Source organism: Lacerta agilis, chromosome 11 (assembly GCF_009819535.1).
Source record: "Lacerta agilis isolate rLacAgi1 chromosome 11, rLacAgi1.pri, whole genome shotgun sequence".
Classification (NCBI taxonomy): domain Eukaryota; kingdom Metazoa; phylum Chordata; class Lepidosauria; order Squamata; family Lacertidae; genus Lacerta; species Lacerta agilis.
In genome coordinates this window covers 42,271,440-42,299,416 of record NC_046322.1, presented here as the reverse complement: position 1 = coordinate 42,299,416, position 27,977 = coordinate 42,271,440, and the positions used below count along the sequence as shown (strand labels likewise).

Genomic DNA, 27,977 nt, shown 5'->3' with positions numbered 1-27,977 from the left:
GAGCCTGGAATCCTAATTTTAAGTCATTTTGAGGTCAAAATGCTGAAAGCAATTCTCAAGACTGAGCTTTTTCCTTTTAATTTTTTTCAGATGAACCATGAAGTACGCACCTCTGGGTCTAATTTGAAATGAAGCCATTCATCCAGTTTCAAGGCAGCCAAGTTAGCAGTAGTTCTGTCTTCCATCTCACTATCACTGCTGTCATTAGGAACACCATCCACTATATTAGAGAAAGGCAGATCCCATACATTAACATTTACTGTACTCTGTACTTAAACCGACAACATTCTTAATATGCATCAAGATTAATCTGCTACCTTTCTACCTTGGTGCCTGGTTCAGAAACTGCAGCTAATGCAAAATGCAACTGCTAGGTGACTTAGTGGGACACCCAGATTGACATGTTATACCAGTGTTGTAAGAGCTGCACTCACTCCCTATTAGCTACTGAACCAAGTTCAAGGTTTTGTTGTTGACATTTAAAGCTCTAAATAACTTGAGAACAGGATGCCCAGCAACACAGAAGTGGGCCTTCCCAATGATAGCACTCACTCTCTAGAATGCAGTCCCTTGGGCCATTCTTGAGGTTGTGACAGTCATGACAGTTACCCAAGCTTTCCCGGGACTCCAACTCATTAATTTCTTCTTCTTTTTGTACTCTTCTTAAGTTTTATTTGCAATATACAGCTGCATTTTGCTTTTATCTCATTTACTTAACAGGTTAGCTTATATGACAGTAACCACATTCATATTTATTTTAATAAAACATTAAGAAAATGAGCTGTTTGAAAGTGCTGCTAAAGGCAAGACAATCTGCCCTTTCTTCCCTTGCAGGGTGCTTTCCCTGCAAGAAAACATAATGTATGAAGCTGCTTTCAGACTTCAAAATAATGAACAGAATCCAACAATCTGTTTGAATAGGGAAAAATGAGAAGAGCAAGCACCAATTTTTCATTCCCCACACTATTATAAAAAATATTTATTTTACCTTAGCGCAGGAAGCAAACAGCTCTTAACAACTGCTAACATAAGTCAACAAGTGGATTAGATCTACCCACACATGCATATTAAAACCATGTTTCTTATTCTAGCACTGTACCTCTGAAGGAGGAAGGCTCCTGCAAAGCATTACTTGGCAACCTAGCTGATCCACAGAAGAGGGCCACAGTGACTGGTGTCACAGTTGAGCAGCACCTGATATTGGCTATGCGGTGGGCTCTTGTCATTTCATCGTATATGAGCCAATCCGTGGGAAGTGCCTGAATAGCTGCCACTTGACCATTTGCAGGAGGAATCTGTTAGGCAGTAACACAGAAGGAACAGAATTGCTTCTTTCGGTTCGATAAAAAGGGACAATTTAAAACATCCATTTGCAAGCAAACTTTCCCCAGCCCTCTGAAGAAAACGGGCAGGGGGTGCCCAATGCGCAGCATTGCTGAATCTAAACCATTGTAAACCTCCTCATTGCTGTATGGGAGACTACGGGAGCTCCATATAAAACACACAAAAAGCTATGCAGAACAAAACTATATGGTCAGGTAGCCTGAAGAAAGGGTAAAATCCTGCTGCGTGAGGTGGGACGCACAGTCCACATGAGGAATACTGTACAAAGCCTTTACAATACAGACGTCCTGAAACAAGATCAGGTAATACCATTTGGTGCTAAAACAAGTTTAGCAAACAAACTTAGCAAAGGCTTGTGCCACCTTATTTTACTAGTTCTGCTTCCTCGTTAAGAACAGCAACTGGTATCAGTCATGGGTTGTTATTATTTAAAATATGTTTCTAAATAAACAAAGCATTCAAAGCTCGCTGAACAACTGAGGTTCCCAGATCTCCCACACTAATATTTTAAACTTTATACCTTCTTACCTTTTTATATTGGGGCTGGCTAAGAACTGAGGTAGGATGAAATCTAACTTTTTTTTCTTTTGGCCCAGTCAAAACAATGTTCTCTCTGTCAACATGAACTATGTTGGGGTACATTCCAGCTACTAAGGCACCTTTCACCACAGCCCAGTTCTCAGAGTTGGTGTTAACATCTCTTATGTCGCCACCACCTCTGGCTCTTACAAAACCTAGAAAGAAAAAAGAAAGAAATGTATGTCCTGCTAATTAAGAAAGCATTACTAACTTCAGAGACATATGTCAGGGATAGCCTTTTTAGCTGCAACTCTGTCATTAACGGTATACCATTCTGAGCAGTGTAATTTGGGCATTCGATTGCAAAGAATCTTGCCTTGGTTGCAGAATGGGAGAATAAAAGTTCTTTTGCACTAGAACAAACAACACCCAAACACAGTATTTTCTCATTTAACTCAGGACACAATCTTTCTTGCTGAAACTTACAGAAACATTCTTGTCAGGGACTGGGCATAGGAGGAATGGTGGAGACTGTCTCCCCAGCCTGACCATTCCAGAGAAGAAGACAGTTCAGAATTACTACAGGGGTTTGAGGGAGGTCACAACTCAGAGGCAGATGAGGGGGAAAGCTGGGAAATAATGGAAGAGGAGGAAAAAGAAACACCAGAGGGGGGACAGCTGACGGACACAGTGTCTTTAGAAAGCATTCCAGACCCCCCCCTCCCAGAACCCGGCAAGCCTTGAAAGTAGTAGAGCAAAGGGCTCAGAAGCAAAGGGCCCTCAGCGCCACCCATAGGAGAAAAGGTGATGAATGAGGAAGTGGGAGAAAAAGGGGTGGAGAGTCATTTGGGACAACGCCATTATTCCAAGAGGCTGCGTTCCAAGCCTCTCTGTAAACATTGATTAAAAAGCAGATGGTAAGGACTTTTCCTTGTCCTATCCATTCCTGGCAACCTGCCGTGGGGGTTGGTTCCTCTGCTGCCTGACAATTCCCCTTAAAATACCTCATTTGAGTTTTCTGTGCTCATGAGCCAAACTAAAAAATGTTAGCTCATTTTGAATTAAAACTAGCTCTTGGCTTTGATGGGTTATCAGGCTTATTTATTTTTACCCTGTTTTCCAGCTGTAAAACACTCCCAGAGAGGTTTACAATAATCATTAGTAAGGATGTTCCCATCTACAGTCTAAAACACATGCTGGAAGAGGAAAAGGAATTAGGAGAGAAGATGAAAAAAGCAAACCCAGCCACTACTTCTTAATTGCAAATCTCATTTTAACACGGAGGCTTGAAGAAGCAAGCTCAAAGCAGGATAGGACCAGTTCTCCCTCTAATCAACGCATAGCCATAGGTGCACTTTTGTTAGGATAACAGAACAATAAGTATTCACTACACAATCTACACAGCAAATATTACTAGTGTACCACAAATACACATAACTGGGGCATATTTACAATCCACTGCAACAGCATGTGGAACACTACCTCAAAGTGTGGTAACAAGTGGAATATGCTTTCAGTGTAAGTAAACCAAAGGTTTGGTTGTAGGATAACTGCTCCAAAATAAACCTCAAAAGATAGCAACTGTATCCTTGATCATATACATAGGAATCAAAGTACAGTGAAATCCAGGAAGAAAGCTTGAAGACTTTGTGGGGCAGATTTCAGGTTAAAAATATACAGATATATATATTACCTGATGCTCTGAGTTGCCCAAGCAGCTGTGTTCTCATTCCTATGATAATCTCCATTGTTGCCTGAGATAGGAAATTCTTCTCACAAAAAGCTCGTTCCCAGCCATCGCTTCGCGCCTTTTGCCATGCCTGCAAAACAAGTTGATTTAAAATAACTTTCAGAGTAGTTAATGTTTCTTCAGTAACATTAGAATGCAACCCCTTACAAACACACATTTCAAGATGTTCAGATCATTAGCACAGAAAGCCTTGATTTCTAGAATAACAATAATTTATCAATGATGTTGCTATGATATCACACGATTCACAGGCAGATTGCCCTGCCCACCTGTCAAAATCTCTTGCTGTCCCTGCAATCTCATCTGACCACAGGAGAGGTGGGGAATGAGCTCTTTTTGCAACAGTCATGGCATAAGCCTGACATAGTATAAGCCCCAAGTGCTCTGAGAAAGTGAAAAAGAAACGGAACACATTTGGGGAATACCTAATTCTTGAAGGCCTCTCTCTACATTGTTCAGCTACCAGAACATTGTTAGGAACAGCTATACCACTCTGCAAAGAAGAATCCAAGTGCAAGTCCATGGTTCCCCACCCCCACCCCCTGGCCGCATCAATGGGCAGATGAGGAAATATGGGTAGTAGGCTATTAACATTTCTCAGTAGCATCATGGATAAAAGTAACTTTAATTAACCCTTATTTAATCATAATATTAGAGCAATCCACCTTAGTGCAAGTAGGAGATGTGGACATTCCTTTCACATAGCATAGCTTCCAACATTATCTGTGTACAATAATAAAACTTAATAACAAGTGATCCATGGAAAAAAATAGAGATAAATCAGGTGATTAAAACCATGGCTCAATGGAAATTTGAAACTTATCTTTTTCTGATGGTTAAAACAATGCTACCACAATACAAAAGGTGGGCTTGTGTATCTCCAAGCATCCCACCCTCAAACTCAGTTTAGAGCCATAGCGGTCTTATAAAGCAAAGGCAAAAGGAAGACAATACACATACAATCAACATAGCACTGCTTTTTCAGCTAGCAGCAGTGTAAAAGAGGAACAAATGGCAGGTGGCAAGCAGCAAGGGAGGGAGACAAGTAGCAGCCGTAGCAGACAAGGTGTACAAAGGCTTGGTAATTGCCCTCCGGTAACATTAGTTTACTAGACTGCACTAGGTAGCATTTCAAGATGTGTTAATCTAGCTTAAGCGCCTCCTTGCTTTCTGACACATTTCACAAAGATCGTAAGAGTTTCTGGTTTTTTGTAGACTCACAATACCTGGAAAGCCCGGAGAAGAGCCATATGGTCACTAAATGTTCCTGCAGTAAATCTTTTTCTACACAGCATGGCTGCACGCTTTTGAGAGGCCTGTGTAGGTAACACGAATGGGTCGCGATATGCAAGGGTACATGCTATTGTCAGAATAGGATCCAGGCACTTCAGAACAACAGCACACAGCACCATTTTGCCAAGATGAGGTTCTACTGGTAAGTCAGCCAGATGATAGCCAAGTTCTGTCAAATCCTCCCAGGTATCCATAGCATCTATTGTCTGTTTTTTAAAAGAGCAAACAAAATCAGCATACGAAGAAATGCACAATTAAAAAGCAGGTAACGACTAGACTCCAAATTTCAATTAGCTTAGCAACCATTTCTCTTGTCGTGGCTTCATCTGAAAATGCAAGAGAATTGTTTCACACAAACAATTCAAACACAGACTCATGTTTTCTCATATGGCATTCCCTATTGGTACAATGACCTCAACAAAGCCACTTTTGTTCAGATAGTTCCAGGGTAAACTTCAGACGAGAAGTATTAAGTCAGGCCCTGGTGAAATTGGGAAAGGTGCTTACAGAATTTTTTCAGAGCTAGTAATTTCAGTAGTTATGCAAAAATTTAGTGTTTTAGAAATCATTATAAAAGCTGGCAATAACTAAAAAATACAGGGACAAGAGTAGCTTTATTTAATTTACTCACCTTAAGCATCTGTACAGCATTTCTTATGATTAAAGCCGGAGGTGGTTCTGGAGCTTTCATCAAGAAGTCGGCAATTGGACAGTTGATGGGAGCTAGCAATTTTGTATGCAAACAAAGCTCCTAGAAATTAAGACACATTTCAGAAAAACCAGAATACACAATATAATGTCCTTATATTGAATGAATTTACTTTATTACAGTCACAGACCAGCATAAGCAAAACATCTAAATAAAAAGCATTAACAGTATCTCTAAGCGGATAATTATTAAATTAATTGGGAGCAAGAACCAAACGTAGATACATAGTAGATACAAGTAAAACATATACATAGAATACTTGACTAAGCATAGATATATTAAACAATGTGCTTGTAGTGCAACCCTATACTCGTCTGTTCAGAAATGCCATGGATTCCAATGGGATTTCTATAAGTAAAGTGGGTATAGGTTTACAGGATTAAGTAGTTACTTATTTTTTCCAAGTATTAGCTCAGTAAATGCATAGGAAAAAAACTGATTGCTACCTAGTACTTAACAAACTCTTATGCCAGTCTGACATTTGAAAACGTCATGTAAACTAAAATACACAAAATCGAATATTCAGCTTTAATCACCCCTGATCCAAAGCATGTGGTAAAGCTGTAACAAAAATAAAGAAACTAAGAATATTCACGCTTTCAGTATAGCAAGTCTGCAGTAAAAGCAGGTTTTTATCTTAAGCCAATATGATTGCTCTACTCATGAAAAGCAAGTACCACCAAGTTCAGTGGGATCAAGTAATCCTGCCTACAATTGCACCTTAAGGTGCAATCGATTGCTCATTTCTACTTAAGCCTTGATATATAAAAAACAGCTAAAGAAAACTGTTTGCTTGTGACATTCTACAGACGTTCTACAGACATTCTGTGCTATCTCGTACAATGTTGTCCCTGCAAAGGAATGCAAATAGGCAAACAAAACCAGCAACATCATCATCAGTGACTACCACCGGACCCAACATTGCAGCATTGTGCAAGGCTGCTTTTTGGTATGATGTGAAGTAGAGGTCCAGGACACCTCTTAATACTGATCAGACTTGCACAAGTATTATATAGAAATACAATGGGTTATTTTAGGTTCTTTTAAAATCGAGGTGTCCTATGGTAAGTGTTTCAAACAGCAACCTTCCACGTACTGGTCATGTTCACACATCATGCTAAAGCATGGCTTAGCATGACATGAATAAAGAAGAACTCTTGCATATTCTTCCCAACCAGCTGGGAAGCAAAGGTCAATAGTTTCCAATACCATGAAGCCTGAACTAACAACCATTTCTCAGTCTCCAGAGCTCCCCCCCAAAAAATATAGTCCGGCCCACCACATGTTCTGAGGGACGGTAAACCGGCCCACAGCTGAAAAAGGTTGCTGAGCCCTGCTCCAGAGGCTGCAGCTCCACGTAAACTGGTGGGAGGACAGAAAATAAAAGGAAACAAACAACTCTAAACCATGGTTTGGATTCTAAACTATGGTTAGCACAAGTCATGGTTTGGCTTGAAGGTTGAATAGGACCATTGTGTCCTCTTTGGACTTAACAAAACAAGAAAGACCACTAACCTGTAGAGGCATTCTTAGCAACTCTGGGGTCTGAAATTCCAGCATATTTTGAAATCTGAGTCTACTAAAAAGTCGGAAACAAATTCCAGGTCGACAACGTCCTGCCCTTAGAAACAGTAAGTATTATTTAAGGTAAGTCAATACATAGAAGAGTATAATTTTAAAAATCAAAGCAGAAAAAAGATATGTTGAAAGTAGAAAATACATTTCATAAATAAGCTATTTCAGAAGTGTCATTCATTAAATTTTTTGTCTGAAGGGCTCAAATTAATTGGAAATGTAACATGCGCTTCATAAGAATACTATAATATAAATTTTAAACACAGGGCCAGTGTGTGATCCAAAGTGAATAGTGTGAAAAGCACAACTAGATGTCTCCAAAAAGAAATTCTTTCCAGAAATAGTCTAAGAAAGATTTTGTTAAAAAATAAAAAGTACTAACATTTAAGCTTTTTTTTTTTAAAAAAAAACCTGCTTCAAGTAATCTTATACCAGTAATTCTAAGAAATATTTTTCCTTTTGAAAAAAATAAGAATGGTCTGTCTGTAACCTGATCTTAGAAGAAAATATTCATGATATTTGCATTACCTGCCCTTTCTCTGAACGGCACTAGCTTTAGAAATCCATACCATCTTTAGCATGGTCACACAGTTCAATGCATCAAAGGACTTCTAAAATTTCAAGAAAACACTTTTATTAGAATGTAGATTTAGGATAGCAAGGTGAAATGAACACTTGAATGATAAAATAATCTAAATTAACAATAGTTTCGTGAAGTGATTTTGGCATACATTGGCCTGGATCCAGGCTTGCCCTTCCAAGAACAGAAGTTCTCTTTCCATTTATAGAAGGCAATGAGATTCATTTGAGCCTCCTGCTGGAGTGAAGGGAAGAGGTGAATTTCCCCGATTCCACTTTCCATGTTGTTGAAAGATCCCCAAAGCAGCTTTTCAGGGGCACAGAGAGCTGCTGGGGAACTGGCAAAAATCAAGTCCCACCCTACCAGCAGGAGAACATCCTCTTGAGATCTGAATGCTGGAAATCCCTCCACTGCAGACTCAGGCTGCATATATATATGTGTGTAAAAACACATCAGTCATAAGGACACTGCAGTTTCCACTGTGCCTTATTTCTGAGGAAAACATGAACCCTGGGTGAAAGCCAAGACCCCTGGAATCTCACACTAGTTGGAGATTTGGGTGGCGTGTAACAATATTTTACACATTGTGCTAAAATCCTTCTTTAAATGTTTTGTTTACAATGCAGCACAGTTTTAGTTTATGGTAAACTAAAATTAAACGTGAGTCTAAGATAAATTTGAGGGTTGTTGTTTTTTGCAATATACAGTTGTGTTTTATTTTCACCTCATTTTTAGCAACTGCTAAACTTCATTTTATATAAACCACTTAGAAACTATTATATTAAGCAGTATCTTTAAAAAAATAGATAAACAGGCAAATGGCATACCTCCTTCATTTTTCCAGAGTCAATCACAAAGACTACATCATTAACTGTGATGCTGGTTTCGGCAATATTTGTAGAAAGAATCTGAAACAACACATTACGCTGTAATAACAGTTGATGTGAAAAGAATGTGGATTGATAGAAACAGTTAAAAAGTAATTTGATACTTGCTATTTTGCGGATGCCTGGGGGAGAGGTCTTTAGAACCTTCTTCTGATCTGATGTCTGCATATTTGAATGCAGCATAAAAACTTGGAACCTAATAGCAAAGAAGTATGAATTGAATGAAATGCAGTCTTCTAAGAGTAAAACCGATATACCAAAATAAGAGTTACAGGTTTTTTTTACCTGTGAGCATTATCAGCAAACCTCTTGTCATCAAACATGATGCGGTCCCTCAAGCCAACAATCTCATCATATCCAGGAAGGAAAATTAAAACCGCTCCTTTAAGACAAAGTTCCAAATGGAAGGAAATAGAATAAGAGAAAGCTATGCTTAGCACCTGTTCTTTCATTATGAGCTCAGGTAGTAGAGAAGGAGACTCTTAATCTCAGGGTCATGGTTCGAGTCCCACATTGGGCAAGATTCCCACATTACATGGGGCTAGACTAGATGATTCTCATGGTCCCTTCTAATTCTACAATTCTATTATTCTAAGCATGGACAGGGATGGGCTACATATGGGCGGAGGACACAAAGAGCAAGTTTGAGGCTTGTGCCCATTAATGTAGCATATGTTAGTGTGAAGCAAAACCTTCCCATCTCCATTCATATACATATAAGAACCATCCATAGAAAAGAGGAGTGGGGCATAATCACAGTCAAATGCATTTGTAAGACAAGAGCAGTCTTGCTGATCAGACAAAAAAAGTCAATCAATTGCAGTACTCAACTTCTAAACAAGCTCACAAGTGGAATATGGCAGCCTTTGGCTTCCAACAAATGTTTTATGTGCATAGTAGTCTACGTGCCAGAGCACAGACTAAAGCATGTGCATGTAAAAAATGGTTAAAATAAAAATAAGCATTATGTCTGCATTTACCTGCATCACAGCTGTGACAGATGTTGTATAGCAGGTGCATGATCAGGTCAAGGTCCACTTTTTCATCATCAAAGCTGTGATGATAAGCCTTTAGGAGTTCTCTGTCTTCTGCACTGAGTTCACTAGCATTTGCATGGACCAAAGAACTTTCATCAAGATTACCCGACTCTAGTGAGGCACTAAAATACAAGCACCAAAAAATACACACGTCAAGAAACATGGAAACAGATTTAGAAAAAATCTAATTCCTGAAGCTGTTGGTTCCTTGATCTATTATCTGAAAACCACAAAGGAGTATCCCCACGAACCCAAGGGCCTTTGAATCAGCTGGCCAGATCCAGTTCCCTATCCATGTTTTAGAAAGTACGGGCAGTTCTCTGCCATGTGCTCAAGCACAATAGGATAGCTTGGTTGGTAGCGCATGGAACTTTTAATCTCAATGTTGTGGGTTCAAGCCTCACATTGGGCAAAAGATTCCTGCATTCCAGGGAATTGAACTAGATGACCCTTGTGGTCACTTCCAACTCTACAATTCTACGATCCCAGAGCTAATAAACACATTACCAATAGGACTCCAACAGATCAACCACTTCTGTCTGTCCAAAGTGCTTAGCCCAGTCCAAAGCTGTCCTGTAATAATCATAAAAAATAAAAATTTTGCTTAAGTACAAAAATGTATCCTATGAAGAAAGAACATTTTCAATCATTCAATCAAGAACATTTTCAATCAAGTCACATTCAGGATGGCATTTTTAATCTTATTTTATTAGCCTGCATAGGACTAGAGGCAAGAACCCCATTGGATACTTACAAAAAAACCTTCGCCTAGGACAATATTACATTTTTTCCCAGTACTAAAAAAAGTCAAAAATTAAAGTAGAGCCAAGAGGACAGGACTTGATCAAAAGCTCTATTTCTTTTAAAAACCAAGGAGCTCTAATTGATATGTGGAGGTATAATTAAGACTTTTTTGATTATATAGATTTACTAAGGTAATGTTTGGGAAGTGCTTCCAGCTAATAGGAAAAGTGCTAAATGACTACTCTTATTTACTGAAGTCATCAGAAGGTTCTTCTGCCTCAATTTACTGTGCAGAGAAACATACCCGATTCTGAACTTTGGCTATGTCTACATTGCACATAATCTCTCCCCAATTCTCCTTGAAGCAGGAAGAAGGAGATTCTTGCAAACAATTTCTGCTTACAGCTGGGTGTCAAATTAAATTTGAACAAAGACCAAAACAGAACTTAAATTAGAGGTCTGAGAGCACAGGCCAAATTCATGCACTACTACTCAAAGACAGGGCAGTAATCATCATGCAGATCTAGCCTGCGTGCAGGAGCCTTGTTTTAACATGATATCTGCCATATGGATACTGAGGATATGGTGAGGGTGGGAGACGTAGGTACATATTCAATCCTACACCCTCAGTAGAGGCATGTCTGAATAGGGTTCCACTAATCGGAAAAAGCAGAACTAATACAAACTTAGGGCAACAAGATTCCAAACAACTTGTATTTATTAGCCGAACTCTTACATGGCACCATAAACTACCAAACCCAACCAAATGAACTGTGGAAATAAAATAAAAATTCACATCAGAGACTTTTAAACTTTTGGACAAAATCATGTGGCACATTACATCAAGGGTGAGCAAACCTGCAGCTCTCAGGCAAACCCTCGGCCTACTTCCATGCAAGTGGCAAGGAAGGGGTGAAATGGAGGAGCAGGCAGAAAGAGAAAGTAGGGAGGTAAAAGGAGAGGAAAGAAGGGATGTTCTGCCCACTGTCTGCTCTGGCCCCACTCACTGACACCACCAGTTATATCCACTACTGGCATGTGGGCCCCCACAGATTACCCCTGTGGGAAGGCAGCAGTAAACAGTAAAAGTATCCCACTCGTTATAGAGTTGAGTTTGTTGAGGTTTTGCTCTTGAGGGGTTGGGAAGTCGCAGACTAGTAGTCAGGAGCTAGTTGCTTTAGTAATGCAACAGACTGTGATGGTCTTGTCTTGTAGGGCAAAAAGAAGAAGAGGAGTTTGGATATAATATCCTGCTTTATCACTACCCTAAGGAGTCTCAAAGCGGCTAACAATCTCCTTTCCCTTCCTTCCCCACAACAAATACTCTGTGAGGTGAGTGAAGCTGAGAGACTTCATAGAAGTGTGACTAGCCCAAAGTCACCCAGCAGCTGCATGTGGAGGAGCAGAGATGCGAACCCAGTTCGCCAGATTACGAGTCCACCGCTCTTAACCACTACACCACGCTGGCAAGAGGACAATTCTATAATGTCCCTCTTCCCACTATATTAGCTATAAATGGTTGAAATTTCTTCTATCACGTGGGTGGCGCTGTGGGTTAAACCACAGAGCCTAGGGCTTGCTGATCAGAAGGTCGGCGGTTCGAATCCCTGCGACAGGATGAGCTCCCGTTGCTCGGTCCCAGCTCCTGCCCAACTAGCAGTTCGAAAGCACGTCAAAGTGCAAGTAGATAAATAGGTACCGCTCGGGCATTTCCGTGTGCTGCTCTGGTTCGCCAGAAGTGGCATAGTCATGCTGGCCACATGACCCGGAAGCTGTACGCCGGCTCCCTTGGCCAGTAACGCGAGATGAGCACCGCAACCCCAGTCGGACACGAATGGACCTAATGGTCAGGGGTCCCTTTACCTTTACCTTACTTCAGCATAATCACACAAACATTTAAGCAAACACTGAAATCTATTACAACAGACTGGATCTCTGACAATTAGGTCTGCCAGATCTTAGGCAATACAGAATATAGCACCAGCAATGTGGAGATAGATAATGTGGGAGCTAACAATATAATCTTCTTGTTTAAAAAAAACAGCTTATAACTTACCCCCAACATTTCCAATAACCCACGATTTCTCTCTACATACACACGCACATACACAAAGAAATGAATGGGGAAAAGTTGCAATGAGATTGTTTTACCAGCCATTGGATGATTTGATGTGAATGTTTGCTCCCATACCAATCAGCTGTTCTACTTGACTCAAGAAACCTCTTCCAGAAGCTACCATTAAAGTCGTTGCGCTTGTCTCGCTGTGCCTGTAGTCAACTAGGACAAGGAGAAGGGGGAATTGGTGTTTAGCAAATGCTCAACTCTCCAAACTATTTTGGCAAAATATTTTCGGAACATTCTGGGTTAGATCCATACCAAGTTAGCTGCACTTAGTTCCCACTGAAATCAATGGGAAATCCATTTAAATTATGGCAAATGCACTCCACTGATTTCAACTTAACCCAGGGTCCACAACTTTAAAGAGTAGCTTGCATGGATTATTATTACTTTGGGTTCAAACCTATGTACATTTACCTGGAACTTGCTCAAGAGGAAATATACAGAAGATTAAGCTGCATGTTTAAGGAAAAGGAATTGCTCGGTGGTACAGTATCTGCTTTGCATGCATAACAAACTGAGCTAGATGAACCAATGATCTGATTCAGTATACGGCAGCTTCCTATGCTTTGGGAAAATACGAATATTGCAGAAACACCAACTGTGGTATTCCACTTGCACAATGACCTTCCATTTTTGCAAATGACACTTTCCATCCCCTCCCCTGCAGCCGCCCTGCCCCCTGCTGCAGAGGGTTGGATCTTGCCTATCGTGATTGCTCATTAGTACCAGTCCATTTATTCAAAAATAATTGTAAAGAGTTCCAGAAAACACCTAACTCCAAGAAAACACATATTATTTTTAAAAGGTATGGACCTGATTTTTTTTTAAGGGCAAATAAGGTATTTATGGCTTAGGTGCACAGTTCAGTAAGGGAAAGTTAAGAATGCAAACTTACCACTGACATTTTCAGTTAAAATAAGGTGGAACACCTGTGCAAAGGCATCAATGTCTTTGTGTAGCCAAATATCAGAGAGACAAGCATCCATTTCTTTAATTAACCAAGGTTCAAGGCAGTTGACATCTTTTTCAGCCTGAAAAGAAGGAAACAACATTACCTTTTTATCTGAATGTTATCTAAGAGCAACAGACTATCTCCAGTTGCTATTTCCTCACCCTGAAACTGACAGAATAAGAGGCTTCAATGTTTCCAAACTTGCATGCTGGGTGCATACAGTGGTGCCCCGCTAGACGAATGCCTCGCTAGACGAAAAACTCGCTAGACGAACGGCATTCGTCTAGCGGAAGGCTGCCCCGCAAGACGAAAAAGTCAATGGGGCTGCTTCGCAAGACGAAAAATTTTCGTCTTTTTTTCCGTTTAGCGGAGCGCGGCTGTCATTGCCGCTTCGCTAGACGAAAAAACCGCTAGACGGAAAAAATCGTAGAACGAATTATTTTCGTCCAGCAGGGCACCACTGTACTTCATTGGCCTTTCTTTGACTTTACAGGAAGGATTTCTTCCAGGTTGATTGTCATGAATAATATAGTAGCACTCTTAAGTTAAAGAAAGGCCAATGAAGCATGCACCTAGATCTATATACATAGTGGAGCTTTTTGCTAACTTTCTATTCTTAATGGCAGCCCCTCCCTCTCAAGTTTAAAAGTAGCTTTTACTGTGCCAAAGTGAGAGAAAGTCCTCTGCAGAAAGCAAGGCATCCCGAACTCATGCTACTCCCCCATTTAAAAACAACACAGAATTACACACAGGTGTAAAAAAAAAAAAAGCCTCACCATGCACAAACACAAAAATAGGCATAATCACTGTAACATATACTGTATGAAAATAGTACTGAGTCACTTGGACTTTACAGAAATCCTGGAGAGCAGGAAAAGTCAGGGGGACCTCTATGAATGCACATCTGTTGTGTATGCAGAGGAGACTATGCAGAGTAAGAGCTTCATACGCAAATGAATGTCGGTGGAAATTTGAATCTAGATCATACTGCTCTTGTTTCATAACAATTCCTATCAACATGAAATATTGGAATTCTTAAACGAATCCATACCAACTGACTGAACACTGTGTCACCACCATCATCCAACAGATCATATTCCTCAGCCACATTTGGTATTGCTCTCTGGCGCTGCAGTTCTGGCTTGCTGTTGTCTTGTGCAGAATACCATTCAGTCAGAGTTGTCTGTTGTTTTTCCTCTGGAGAATATTTTTAAATGTTTTACACAAAGAAAAGGAGTAAAGATGAAAATGTACATTTACTTACTTGTGTTTCACAGTATAATTGGGGGGGAATGTTTGCAATGTTTGCTTATCTCTAGATACATCTCCTTTCTAACACCTGCATATATAGATACCAACCTCGCTGTTTTTCCTTTTTGTATTTGATCATCTCTTTATTTGTGTAGCCTGTGCTTCTTAGTAGGTCTTCAAGGAACATCTCTTTTACTTCAAATGGTCTTCCTGGTACTGAAGACATGAATATAAATAATCAAGTTTATGCTAAATCATCAATATCATACTTAAACCTGTAGCTTACAGGTTCCAAACTGCCAAATCTCTTTCTCTTTATACATAGATATACATATGCCATGTAAAAATAATAAATATGTACCAAAAAAGCAGTTCAAGGCTTACAGAAATGCAGCTTTAATATTTGCATATTGGATTTAGGAAATTGTATACTAATTGCTACAAGCTTTCTCAGCCAGATGAATAGGTCTCTGCCATGGATGTCTATTTTGTATTGTTTTAAAATATATCTGCTCTCAATTTCTGTGCAGCTTTAACCTGTTTTTTTAGCTCCTTGCATTTTGCACATTGCCTTGAGACATGTATGTGAAAGGCAGTAGTAGCAGTATTAATAGTAATAAAAATAATAATACATTGATTTGTTTCCAAGGTTTGACATGTACTACACCAAGCTAAGGAAAGTGCATTCAGCTTAATTTAGTAGACTGATTCCTACTAGCATTCCAACTTACTATATATCACTGGACAGCCTACAAAATATCTGAGAAAGAGGTTCACATCCAGGGCAGCACTAGAAAGTATGAGTTTCAATGACGAGTGTTTTTGTAGTGTATCTCTTAACTTCGTTAACAAGAAGTCGCTGAACCGATCTCTCTCATGGACTTCATCCTGCAACATAAACAAGAAAGAGATTCCTCTTTAGAACAGAGCTTAAGAGGTTTGCCACAGTATACTACGTAACTTCTGTAATACAAATTTTGTCATTTGTTGACAACAGTTTTATATTTTTGCAAATCCACCTGCTAGGCATTCCTCGTGATCTATATAGAATTAACACAGCATTCATCCAGAAGCAGTAATCTTTCTCATATTAGTAGAAGTGCTAAAGTAAGCTTATTTGACTAACATTTCACTAGCTTAAATTTATTCAGCATGTTAGGTATTATGTTCTATCCAACTCCTACTCAGCCATTCTTGCAGACATGCCACCCTATTCTCTGATCCCTCTCATGCTTTCTCTTGTGAGCATGTTCTTTGCTTCACTGAGCACAAGGTTTCACCATGTCATCAGTCTAGCAGCACATCTGATGTTGTGGGATACATGTTAACACCTGTGTGCTCTTATAGTTCGTTTGTGCACACATCATTCCACAGTTCTCTGCTGATGACAAGTTTACACCATAGCAGACATGACAGTTAAGCTCTCCTTTAGTTTTTAATCAGCCATTCACTGTCCACTAAAGACAACTTTATTGAACAAAAACTGGGCCTGTGCTGCCTTTCTCCTGATGCAGTTGCCTCCAAATAGTGTTAGATTTATTTTACTACTACTACTACTACTACTACTACTATTATTATTATGTTAAATTTATATACCGCATCCTGAGCCATTTAAGGCTTTAGTATTCTGTTGGCTAAGGCAGACACAACTCAACTTCAGAATTGTAGTTATCAAGCTTCATGTGCCTACCATAAGCTATTTGTAGCCTCTTGGTTATCTGAATAAACATATCTGACAGCAAGTGGCTCAAAGTCATGTATTCAACTACAAGTTCCTTCATATGTCAGCCAACTCCAAAACTATAAAGTTGATCACGGTTATCCTTGTGTCAATGTACTGTATATTCTGGCGTATAAGACTACTTAAAAATCTTCTCAAAAGTTGGGGGTCATCTTATATGCCAGGTGGAGAATCTGCGGTCGAGTATATCTCAAACTCTATATTTTAACTGGAAAAGTTGGGGGTCGTCTTATACGCCCAGTCGTCTTATATGCCGGAAAATATGGTATGCATAAAGTTTAATAAAGAACTAACAAGAAGAATTTTAAGTCAAGTTTCACAACTTCAAAAATTTGGCATAGTTATTTTCGTGAGAAATAATTAGTCAACCTTACCACAATGACATGAGTTACAGTTGACAGTGCACTATCTCCTGCCATTAATGTACGAAGTAATACACCATTAGTGCAAAACGTTAAAAGTGTCTTTGGAGAGACCCTGTTAAAAATACAAAACAGCTTATGAAGAAGTACTTTCACAAATCAGAGATATGAAGTCATTGCAAATATATGCACTTTTAGCACAAATTTATCACATCCAGCCCTGCATAAGATTGTTGACAATGCATAAATACTATCTGACCTACAACTTTTAGTAACACAAGACTGCAAATAACCACTTTCCTGAGAAACAACAGCCCCTCTTCCTGTCTTCAGGACAAAACCATGTTTTATATAGTAGTATGTTCAGAAAGGGAGCATAAAACACCCATTCTGTCTCTCTCTCTGTCTGTCTGTCTGTCTGTCTGTCTCTCTCTTGACACATACACCCTTGTCTCCACTGTCTGAATGCATGGAACAGATCAACATACTGACTTTTGAAAACTGCTCATTAGAGTGTCTTTTTTCGAGTCTTCCAGCTATGGACTTTTACAATGCTATACCGTTGGTATCTTCTGAGCTGGAGAGCTCTTTTGCTTCCATTTCTTAGGCTCCACAGTGCAGCCCTGTTTAACAGTGTCATGGACGCATTATGCAATACACATTTAAATTTTTTGTTTAAAATACCCCACTCCTTCACAAGTTTCAGCATGGCTTTCAATTAAAACAATCAAGAATAGAAAAAGTGGGAAATTTCACTAAAACAACAGAGCAAAGGGAGGAGGCTAAAAGACCTTGACAAAGAGGTCTTCACCCAATGCAGATAAAAAATTACAACAGGTAAGCATTCCTGTGGTGAGCATTTGATAAATGGGGCACTGTACTGGGGGCGTGGGGCCCACTTAACCTTGAAAGGCAGAGACTCAGCGGCTGGCTTTGACTTTTGAGGAGGTTCATAAAGGAATTGCAGGTGCCATCAGAGGTGAGCTGTGCAAAACAGCATAGCAGCTATGTTTGGAGTTCCTCATGGCTACCTGCCTGACCTCTGAAAGGAAGAGCCCCAAAGAACAGGGGGAGCAGTTAATTACCCAGTTAAATTTTTATTTGCAAGTGCAGTCATATCTTGGCTCCCAAACGCCCTTAGGAGTCAAAACGTTCTGGCTCCCGAACGATCGAAAAACCAGAATTGAGTGTTCTGGTTTTCAAATGTTCTTTTGGAACCTGAACGTCCGACAAGGCTTCTGCAGGTTCTGATTGGCTGCAGGAGCTTCCTGCAGCCAATCAGAAGCCACACTTTGGTTTCTGAACGTTTTGGAAGTAAAACAGACTTCCAGAACGGATTCTGTTCGACTTCCGAGGTACAACTGTTATACATTTCTGCTCCATTGTCTCACATTTTTCTAAATACCGTATTTTACGCTCCATAAGACGCACTTTTTCCCTCCTAAAATGGAAGGGAAAATCGCTGTGCGTCTTATGGAGCGAAGGCTTCGCTCCCACTGCCTCCCCCCATCCCCCGTCGCGTTCGGCGGAAGGTGGGGGGAGGCAGCAGCGATGTTGCTGGATCATGCCAGCACCTCCGTTCACCGAAAGAAGCTTCTTTCGGCGAGCGGAGCTGCTAGCACGATCCAGCAACATCTCCGCTGCTTCCCCCGACCTCCCGCCGAACGCGACGGGGGATGGGGGGAGGCGGCGGGAAGCGAAGGGGATGTTGGTGGATCGTGCCAGCAGCTCCGTTCACGGAGCTGCTAGCACGATCCACCAACACCTCCGCCGCCTCCCCCCACGTCCCGCCGAACGCGACGGGGGATGGGGGGAGGCGGCGGGGAGCGAAGGGGATGTTGGTGGATGGTGCCAGCAGCTCCATTCACGGAGCTGCTAGCACGATCCATCAACACCTCCGCCGCCTCCCCCCACGTCCCGCCGAACGCGACGGGGGATAGGGGGAGGCGGCGGGGAGCGAAGGGGATGTTGGTGGATCGTGCCAGCAGCTCCGTGAACGGAGCTGCTAGCACGATCCACCAACACCTCCGCCGCCTCCCCCCACGTCCCGCTGAACGCGACGGGGGATGGGGGGAGGCGGCGGGGAGCGAAGGGGATGTTGGTGGATCGTGCCAGCAGCTCCGTGAACGGAGCTGCTAGCACGATCCACCAACACCTCCACCGCCTCCCCCCACGTCCCGCCGAACGCGACGGGGGATGTGGGGAGGCGGCGGGAAGAGAAGGGGATGTTGGTGGATCGTGCCAGCAGCTCCGTTCACGGAGCTGCTGGCACGAACCACCAACATCTCTGCTGCCTCCCCCCACGTCCCGCCGTATTCGGCGGGAGGTGGGGGGAGGCAGCTGCGATGCCTGCTTTTGGGATCGGTGGGCGGCAGGGAGGTTGGTAGAGGATTTCCTCCACCACCCCACGCGCTGCCTGCCAATCCCAAAAGCAGGCTTTTGGGATCGGTGCAAGGCATGGGATGGTGGAGGAAACAGCGTGGATGCTGCTGCTTTCTCCACCACCCTGCGCCCCGATGCCAAAAGCAGGCTTATCCCCTGTTGCTTTAAAGGGACATGGGGAGGAGGGGAGAAACCTTCTCCCCTCGTCCCCATGTCCCTTTAAGGAAGCGGGGATGAGCCGCTGTGAAGGGAGAAGGGGCTTCCCCTCCAGCACTCCCCTCCGTGTTTTTTAGAGGAGGAAAACCAGGAAAATATTTTTTTCCTGGTTTTTCCCCTTTAAAAAACAAGTGCGTCTTGTGGTCCGGAGCGCCTTATGGACCGAAAAATACGGTACTTCTAAAACACTTTCTATCCAAAACTACAAGCAATACTGGCAGGACCTGCTTTCCAATCGGATTTGATAGCCAATTGTCTGCCCAATCTTCTCTCTTCTTTCAGCAGCAACCCTTTCAGCCACAGCAATTGCTGCCAAACGTCTTGGCTGAGTGCAAAATATGCGACATGGTATTCCGTTTTTGTAGCAGTCATCAAGTAGAAACTGGGGAATCTGAACACAGAGATTTTAGATTAGCGTTGAAAAATTTGTGATCTGCACCCTCCTCACAAGAGGCCCAGTTCACACATCATACTGAGCCAATCTGTGCAGGCTACTGGAGAAGAGGTTCTTTATGCTTCTATGCCATGCCAATCAAAGCCAAAGGCTGACTCAGTATCTTGTAAAACCAGGACTTTTGGTTACAGCTTCTGGTGGGTGAAGAGAGAACTTAACCACAAGCACCTGTTCAGATGACATACTAGGCCAAACCTTGGACCAGACAAGAGCAGAACAGCTCAATCTCTTCTCTGGGAGCCCACATGCTCAAGCAGCCCTGCTAAGCGATATTTTAACTTAGGATGACATGTGAACCAGGACACAATTTAATACCACCAACTGAGAATGTGGTCCAGCCAAACCTACTCCAAGTGTCCCAAGTAGATATTAGTTTTCTGCAAAAAGATGCTTCAATAGTAAAATGCACAGGAAATCAAAGTTGTTGAAACGCTTTATAAGGAACCAGAAAAAATAAGTCATCAAAATGAAAGTGTATTTCCATTAGTAGACAAAACTAAATACTTGAGATTTAAACTATTTTGGAATTTGTAAATATGCAATTCAAAAGATCTTTCCATTTCAAATTCTGATAGAATACATACCTGAGTAGTTTTTCCTGATCCAGTTTCCCCCACAATCAATATAACTTTATTTTCTTTAATAATTCTAACAATTTCATCCTGCTTTTCATAAACTGGTAGAGACTGCCGAAACGAATCAAATTCAGATTCTCCCCGTTTCACTGGGATTTGAGGGATGCCATTGTTAAGTCGCCCACTTGTTTTGCTCATTTCTCTATTCTCTAAGAAAAGACAAAAGTGATAACTGCAAAAAACTTGCTATTAATCTAAACAGATGAGCGCCCAGTCTTTAAGTATGTAAAATTGAATACTTCCTAGCAAATTAATCAAGATTACGTAAACAACCGTGCTAACAGCACATAATTATATCACTACACAGGGGTTGGGAGTGCTCAGCCCTAAGCACAAACAAGGCTTTTATCTTTAGAAATGGTATGCTTCACTTACACATTTAGCTTTGCCCATGTTTACAGCCAAACTTGAGGTTGCAGCTTAGGAGCCACACAACAATTGTTGCTGCTGTGGCTGCTGTGAACACCTGCGACATAGCATGTCACAAACTTTGGTCCTTACTGAAAGCTGTTAACGACCATTCTTGTTAAGTCTTGTAAAAGGCTGTTTCTTTGTTGGCCACTGACCATACAATCTCCCAATCTTTTTGCATGCATAGGGTTTGGTGGGGTTGAAATGGCTTTAGCACAGCATCCCACAGTGCTCCATAACACAGCAAAACTGTAGATCATACCATAGAGCTTCAGTCTACCGTAAGAAGAACTGCATGTTTTCTAGAGAGAAAATGGTATTTTTACATGGCTAAGCAAGTATAAAAATGCTTTGGAAGCATCACAGGTAGAGCCCTGTATTTGTCTCTTAGTTTACATTTTCTTACTCTCCACCCGATATCCATATCTGCTTACAGAAAACTCCTGGCTTACAGACAGGAAAGGTAGGACGTTCTTCCTCAAAACCTGCTTGGTAGGGCTGGGGGACTTACCAGAAACGGTGTGGGAAATAACACAAGAGGCTGCCTGGGAATACTGAACTGGCAAAAATGGCTTCTCCTCCCATGAATGGGAGCCTCCGGCTCTATTACAGTGCCTTCTGTTAGTAGAGGGGGCATAGGGGAACCAAGTCATGGTCTCCTTTGGTTTGATGTGCCACAATTTTTGCGGATTTTAATTTGAAATGACAGTGCATGGTTGTGCACATTTAGGAATATCTCATATTATCAGAATGCACAGCTTGCAAGGTGAAGAGCTTTCATTCTCCACCTAGCAATGCTTTCCAAAAATAAAATGGCAGCAAGGTAGTGCCGTAAAAGCCAAGTCTCTTGCAGCACCATCAAAATGCAATGAACGCACCAGCACTTATATGGCAACCATTTCCCATTTGCAAAAACATTATGCAGTTGTAATTATACACACATGAGCTATAGACCTCCAAGAGTTTCCAAGCATAGCTTGGGGTATGCAATACATTTTGCCTTCACAATTCACCATTGTATTTCTTAACAGAATATACTCAACACACCAGCTTCAACAGCAAAAACATTTCCTCTCTCTGTCTTCGGTAGAAGCTCGGTGCGCTCTTTATTGGTGACAGGAAATCGCTGTACAAGGCTTCTAATAGCATGTTTTGTGTTGGGAATCAAATTACATGTCATTACTGTATGTGCCAACTCTGAGCCATCTTTTTTCTTCACAGTTAGATATCTGCTTGCACCTTTCCTAAAAAATAAAAAAGGAAGGAAGAATCATTTCATATTCAGCACCGGGAATAACCTTTACAAACACAGATGAATTATAAGACCCACAGTGAAGCAGTTTTCTCAAAACATTAGATATGCTAGGAGTCCCCAAATACGTGAATTAAACTCTAAACACATTGCTGTGCTTTCAGAATCAGTGTCAGCTACACTGACTCAGAAATACTGTTTCAGATGCTACATGCCCTAGATTTTTGATCCTGGATTAAATACCTGCATAAAGATAAAGTATCAATGTGGCTTAATGTTTGGCATAGTAAACATCTAACATCAAATCTGATTTGGTTGGGTCTTGTTTTCCAGTACAGTATGTATGTTTCAAATCTCTTCACTGCCTGACACAATAGTCTCATTAGGGACATATCTCAGTTTAGTAGCCCAATATATAAGAACCCTAACCACTCAGAGCAAGACACAGCCTTCCTCAACCTGGTGTGCTCCAAATACTTGGGTATAGCATTGGCATTGTAGCTACAGCAGCCAATCTCTGCTGCCTTACAAAGCAGGTAGCATGCAGAAGGAAAAAGTTATTGCAGCAATGGCTACACAGTCCAAAATTGGGAGCCATATATGGTCACCTGAAAGGAACAACTACTTATCACAGGTAATCAGGCCAAGGCCAAATTATGAATCTGCCCAGCAGTGTCAAAAGATATCTCACCGCACCCTGGCAATACTTGTACACAGAACTGTTTGAAACACAGAGAGTCTTAAGAAGAATTCCACCACAAGACACTACTCAAAACTGAAAAACAAAACTGTGCCAGAAAGACGCACATTTCCCCATTCACATGGGTAAGTATTTTTTTTTTTACCAAGGTACTTACTTACCCTTTACTTTTAGAAATCAGACCAAGCGATTGACTCAGTCGATGAATGAAGGCTCTTTCAGTACTAGTCAAGGAGGAAGGAAATTCCATTTCTGAAAGAGAAAGCATACATGTATGTGCCTACATACAACTATGTCTAAATAGCAGAAATATATCACCTCTGAATAAACAAGCAATGACTATTCAAGGACAATAAATTAAGAACTGCACTCACTCACCTGGAACTCAGTCCAATTGAATTCAATAAATAAATAATAAAAACAATAATAAATTATTATTTGTACCCTGCCCTCCTTGGCCAGAGCCAGGCTCAGAGCGGCTAACATCATATAAATAATTATACAATATGCATAAAAGCAAGCAATCAATTGATTAAAATGCATCCCAAAATTAATTCAAATAAATTAAAGTTAAAGTTAAAACTGGACAAATGACAATCCTCAGGTTAAAACTGAAAGCGGTTAATACTCGCCAGGACCAACTGTTTCCACTGATATAATAAGGACCTGTGAGTGGGCTGGGAAACCTCCTTTGTGCTTGTTCTTATACAAAGAGAAAATGAGTCACACTGAACCCTGACCAAAGGCTTGGCGGAACAGCTCTGTCTTGCACTGCAGGCCCTGTGGAAGGATGTCAAATCTCGTAGGGCCCTGGCTGAAAGGCCCTGGCTCTGGTCGAGGCCAGTCTAATCTCCCTTGAGCCCGGAATCTTCAGGGTGTTGTTATTTGCAGACCAAAAGGTCCTCCATGGGACATATCAGGAGAGACAGTCCTGTAGATACGAGGGTCCTCGGCCGTATAGGGCTTTAAAGGTTAAAACCAGCACCTTAAACCTGATCCTGTACTCCACCGTGAGCCAGTACAGCTGGTATAGCACTGGTGAGTGTGATTCCCACGGCGAACACCCCGTAAGGAGTCTCGCCGCAGCATTCTGCACCCGCTGGAGTTTCTGGGTCAGTTTCAAGGGCAACCCCATGTAGAGTGAGTTACAATAATCAAGCCTGGAGGTGATCGTCGCATGGATCACTGTGGCGAGGTCAGGGCGAGAGAGGTAAGGGTAATAAGGCTTACTTCAGGGTATATATGAATAGGATCACACTATGTATTGAATTTGATCAGCAAGAAAGATGAAGATGGAACAAAGGAGATATTTCACACAATGCATAGTTTAAAACAATTAGTGCGTGAAAGTTACTGCCCCACAAGCTATGGTAATTGCCACAGCTATGAGCTGCTGTTCCGGGATGTCCAGAGGTAGAGGACAAACTATGAGCTAGCCATCACTTTGCTAGTGATCTTTCTACAGTATAAAGCTTGTTGCTGCTGGAAACATAGTGTAGCAACTTAGTTTGATCCAGCATGACCATTTTTTATGCTCCATTCATTTGGGTTTTGCTATATAAGTGCATGAAAAAACAAATATGCATGCCGTATTATTATTTTATTTATACTCTGTCTTTTCCCCCTGAGGGGGTTCAAGTCAGCTTACAGATAAAAACGGTATATGCCATACTTAAATATGGGAAGGGCCTCTTCTACATAAGTGATACAACTCCTACATTGCACACCCATGATCCCCGGTTCAATCCCCATCATCTCCAGTAAAAGGATCTCAAAAAGCAGCGCTGGACACCAATGGGGTAAACTGCACCCTATAGTAGACAATGGGGACCTGTAGTTCTGCATCAACCCAATCCAGTATGACCAGTATGCTCAGGGATGATGAATTGAACTCCAGCAATGTCTGGGGGGCAAGGGCCATATATGATCTGAAGATGGGTGCCAGATTGGAAAAGGATGAAGATTAGTTCCCTAGCTCACAGAGTTGCTGCCAGCCACTGAGACAGCACTGAAAATGAGGTGATCTGACCCGTGGCAAGACAGCTCGCTATGGATGCATACAGCCACGCCACCACATCTGTAGCAGAGGTGCCAACTTGAATAAAATAGGGGGTGGCACGTAAGACGTACCCCACATAATCACATTATATGCTGCACGGACACCATTTGAATAGCAATGCCCATCAACTTTTTGGGGTGTGGCTCCCTCAAATATTTCATTTTGGGGTGCCAAGACCCCATAGCCTCTAGGAGTTGGCAGGTACATACAAAAGCGAGATCAAGACTAACATGCCTTCACCAGGGATGCAGCAGAGCTAGTGCTGGCAGGTGATGCTCAGCACAGGGCTGCAAAAAAATAATAATAATTCCGTTTTAATAGGCTTACTGAAAAGCAACCCTGTTCTCGACTACAACTGGTTGCCTGGACTCCTTCGGCGCCCTGATGAAGACCCACCATAACAAACCCGCCTCTTTCGACTGGAGCCGCTTTCAAGTCCACCCCCTCCTTCACCCTCGGGGGAAGGGAAGGGGAACCGTTACCTCGCTGGTCCCCATATCGGAACCTCTCCAGAGCGATGTTCACGGCGATTTTCACCTCCTCGTCGATGCGAATGTCCTTCAGCCCTTTGGACCGGCCGCTGCCGGAGGAGGACGAGGCGGCGGCGGTGGACGGGCCGCCGCTGGGAAGGCCGCCGCCCCCTCCGGGAGGCCGCGGGGAGACGCTGCTCGGGCGCGACATCCCCCGAAACCTGAGGAGGAGCTCGGGCTCAGAGGCACCGCTAGAGGGGGCCGGGCTAGGCCGGGGGCGCCCCGTACGCGAGAGTGAAAGCGGAAGGAGGACGCGCCTCAGCTGAGGGGCGGGGGGGCGGGGGGGCAGGGCCTGAGGCGGGCCGCGATGACGTCAAGGACTCCTGGGCGGGGAAAGGAGGCGGCGAAAGGGCGAGCGGGCGGGCGCGCCCAAACGCAAGTTGCGCGTCTGTGTGGTTGGGACCCCGAGCCTATATTTGAGTTTATCGTAGGATGCCATAATGTTAGGACAACCCGGGCGGCTTGATTTCTCTTTATGCTCCTTGCGCAGCCGTCCTAAATACACCAACATTCCTAGCTCGGGGAACCCAGAAAACAAGGACGTGGCCAGAACGTATGTTGTGGGGGGCGGGGGGGGGACAACAAGATACTCATCCGTCTCTAGCGCAATGAGAGTCTCTAGTCCAATCTCCTGAAATGCAGGAAATTTTTGCCCGACGTGGGGCTCGAACCCACAACCCTGAGATTAAGAGTCTCATGCTCTACCAACTGAGCTATATGATCAAAATCAAATCACTTCTTCTGCGTGTGTTCTTTAATTACATCCAGAAAGGGCCTGCAGTAATCTCCTGATTGTAATAAATTTTCAGAGCACCTGCTTCTTGACAGTGATCATATCCACACCATATATTTAAAGCAGTGATTTTGAACCAGTGTTCCGTGGCACCCTGGGGTGCCATGAACATAGCTGTCAAGTCTCCCTTTTTTGTGGGAAACTTCCTTATTCCAAACCGTTTCCTGCTGCTATCCCTTATTGTTGATATTCCTTAAATTTACCTTATTTCCGGGAAGGAGAGTTGGAGTCCAGGGACTCCTTGGGTCCCTGCTTTTCTCAGCCCTGCCTGCCTGCCTGCCTGCCTGCCTGCCTACCTCACAGGACTGTTGTGGGGATTAAATGAGGACTAGGACCAGGGAGCTCCTTGGAGAAAAAGGTGGAACATAAATACCTAATAACAAACAGACAGACATATAAAGAAGAATATAAAATAGACGAATGTTTCTTGGCAACAGGTGCTCAGATTAAGCATTGCTGCCCCTAACTGGAGGCAGAGCAGAGCCATCCTGGCCAGAAGCCATCAGTAGTCCTGTCCTCCTGCATGAATTTGCCTAATCCTTTTCTAAAACCATCCAAGTTGGTGGCCATCGCTGCTCCCTGTGGCAGGGAGTTCCAGAGGTTAACCGTGTGCTGCGTGAATAAGTGCTTTCTTTTCTCTGCCCTGATTTCTCTTTCCTGGGAGCTCTTTCCTGGTGTAAATTAATTTGTAGCCTGGGGGGATTACCGCGGCGTGGACTGTCCCTGAGAACTGTAGACTGTCCCCAGGACAGGTGAGGGTGCTGATCCCTTATTTTCAAATCTGAAACTTGACAGCTATGGCCATGAAGGATGGCTCAGGTGCTGCAGGCAACACTGGCCTCTGTATCTCTTTGCTTCCCTCCCTCCTCTGATGCCCTCTCACATCTCTGCCTGCCAAAGGCTTGCATGGCTGTTTGTTGCAGCAGCCCTGGCTACAATGTGCTTCCCAAGTGAATGGTGCCTCTGGGGCTGGCCTAGGGGTTCTGGTTGCCAGGAGCTGAGATGACCTCGCAATAAGCAAGCAAGCAGGCAAGGGAGCCCAGCCAGCTAGTCCATCAGCCCTTACTGTTGGGAATGGACAGACAAGTGAGAGGCTAGGCATGCAGGCACTGTGCTGGCCTTTCTTGTGCTTGCTGTGGGCAAGGCTTTCCTGGGAGCTGCCTGCCTTTCCGCCATGCAGGGCCAGCAGCGCCCACTGCTGCCTCCGGAGTAAGGTGCTAGCCTCATGTTCACCTCTGGCCAGTATCCGTTGGGCCACTAAGGCTGGGGGCATCCTCTTCCCATGCCCATGTGGGTCAGTGTGAGAAGGCACCTCACTTTGGGGCAGGTGGGATGCAGCTCAGAGACCAGGGGCAGCAGCTGCAGCTGCCCAGAGGACTCCCAAGGAAAGGGGAGAGGAGAGGAGTCTGTGGGAACGCTCCACAAGGTAGGGTGTTTGAAAAAGGTGAGAGGCTGCCAGCTCTGCAGGACAGGGTGACACAACTGGTCTCCTGAGCCTTGCAAGATACCGCAGGAAGAATTTAGTTGGTCAAGGGAGCCGTGGACTCAAAAAGGTTGAAAACCTCTGGTCTAGCAATTTTGGAATGAAATGTCTCAACAACAGTTGTTCAATTGCTTTCTTTTGACCCCAAGCGCTCAGGAAAAAATATGTCAAAATCTTTCTACAATTTCTAATTTTT

At 42.7% G+C, this 27,977-nt stretch overlaps 1 protein-coding gene across 3 annotated transcripts in view; it reads right to left on the bottom strand.

The window, feature by feature from the left end:
- YTHDC2 (YTH domain containing 2) overlaps positions 1 to 25,769 on the bottom strand; it is a 34,689-nt gene extending 8,920 nt beyond the window's left edge. For all 3 annotated transcript variants that reach the window (XM_033163583.1, XM_033163584.1, XM_033163585.1), the window contains exons 1-24: positions 25,458 to 25,769; positions 23,078 to 23,168; positions 22,012 to 22,208; positions 20,503 to 20,702; positions 19,689 to 19,855; positions 16,879 to 16,981; positions 15,495 to 15,651; positions 14,872 to 14,979; positions 14,564 to 14,709; positions 13,456 to 13,591; positions 12,590 to 12,716; positions 10,202 to 10,267; positions 9,638 to 9,816; positions 8,943 to 9,039; positions 8,766 to 8,853; positions 8,598 to 8,678; positions 7,719 to 7,801; positions 7,131 to 7,236; positions 5,538 to 5,657; positions 4,840 to 5,112; positions 3,557 to 3,683; positions 1,873 to 2,078; positions 1,100 to 1,295; positions 111 to 220 (exon numbers count right to left, since the gene is read on the bottom strand). In XM_033163583.1, the coding sequence (XP_033019474.1) occupies positions 111 to 220; positions 1,100 to 1,295; positions 1,873 to 2,078; positions 3,557 to 3,683; positions 4,840 to 5,112; positions 5,538 to 5,657; positions 7,131 to 7,236; positions 7,719 to 7,801; positions 8,598 to 8,678; positions 8,766 to 8,853; positions 8,943 to 9,039; positions 9,638 to 9,816; positions 10,202 to 10,267; positions 12,590 to 12,716; positions 13,456 to 13,591; positions 14,564 to 14,709; positions 14,872 to 14,979; positions 15,495 to 15,651; positions 16,879 to 16,981; positions 19,689 to 19,855; positions 20,503 to 20,702; positions 22,012 to 22,208; positions 23,078 to 23,168; positions 25,458 to 25,656 (3,363 nt within the window). In that variant the 5' untranslated portion in view covers positions 25,657 to 25,769. The remainder of the gene's footprint in view (positions 1 to 110; positions 221 to 1,099; positions 1,296 to 1,872; positions 2,079 to 3,556; positions 3,684 to 4,839; positions 5,113 to 5,537; positions 5,658 to 7,130; positions 7,237 to 7,718; positions 7,802 to 8,597; positions 8,679 to 8,765; positions 8,854 to 8,942; positions 9,040 to 9,637; positions 9,817 to 10,201; positions 10,268 to 12,589; positions 12,717 to 13,455; positions 13,592 to 14,563; positions 14,710 to 14,871; positions 14,980 to 15,494; positions 15,652 to 16,878; positions 16,982 to 19,688; positions 19,856 to 20,502; positions 20,703 to 22,011; positions 22,209 to 23,077; positions 23,169 to 25,457) is intronic.
- Between the last annotated feature and the right edge of the window lie 2,208 nt (positions 25,770 to 27,977).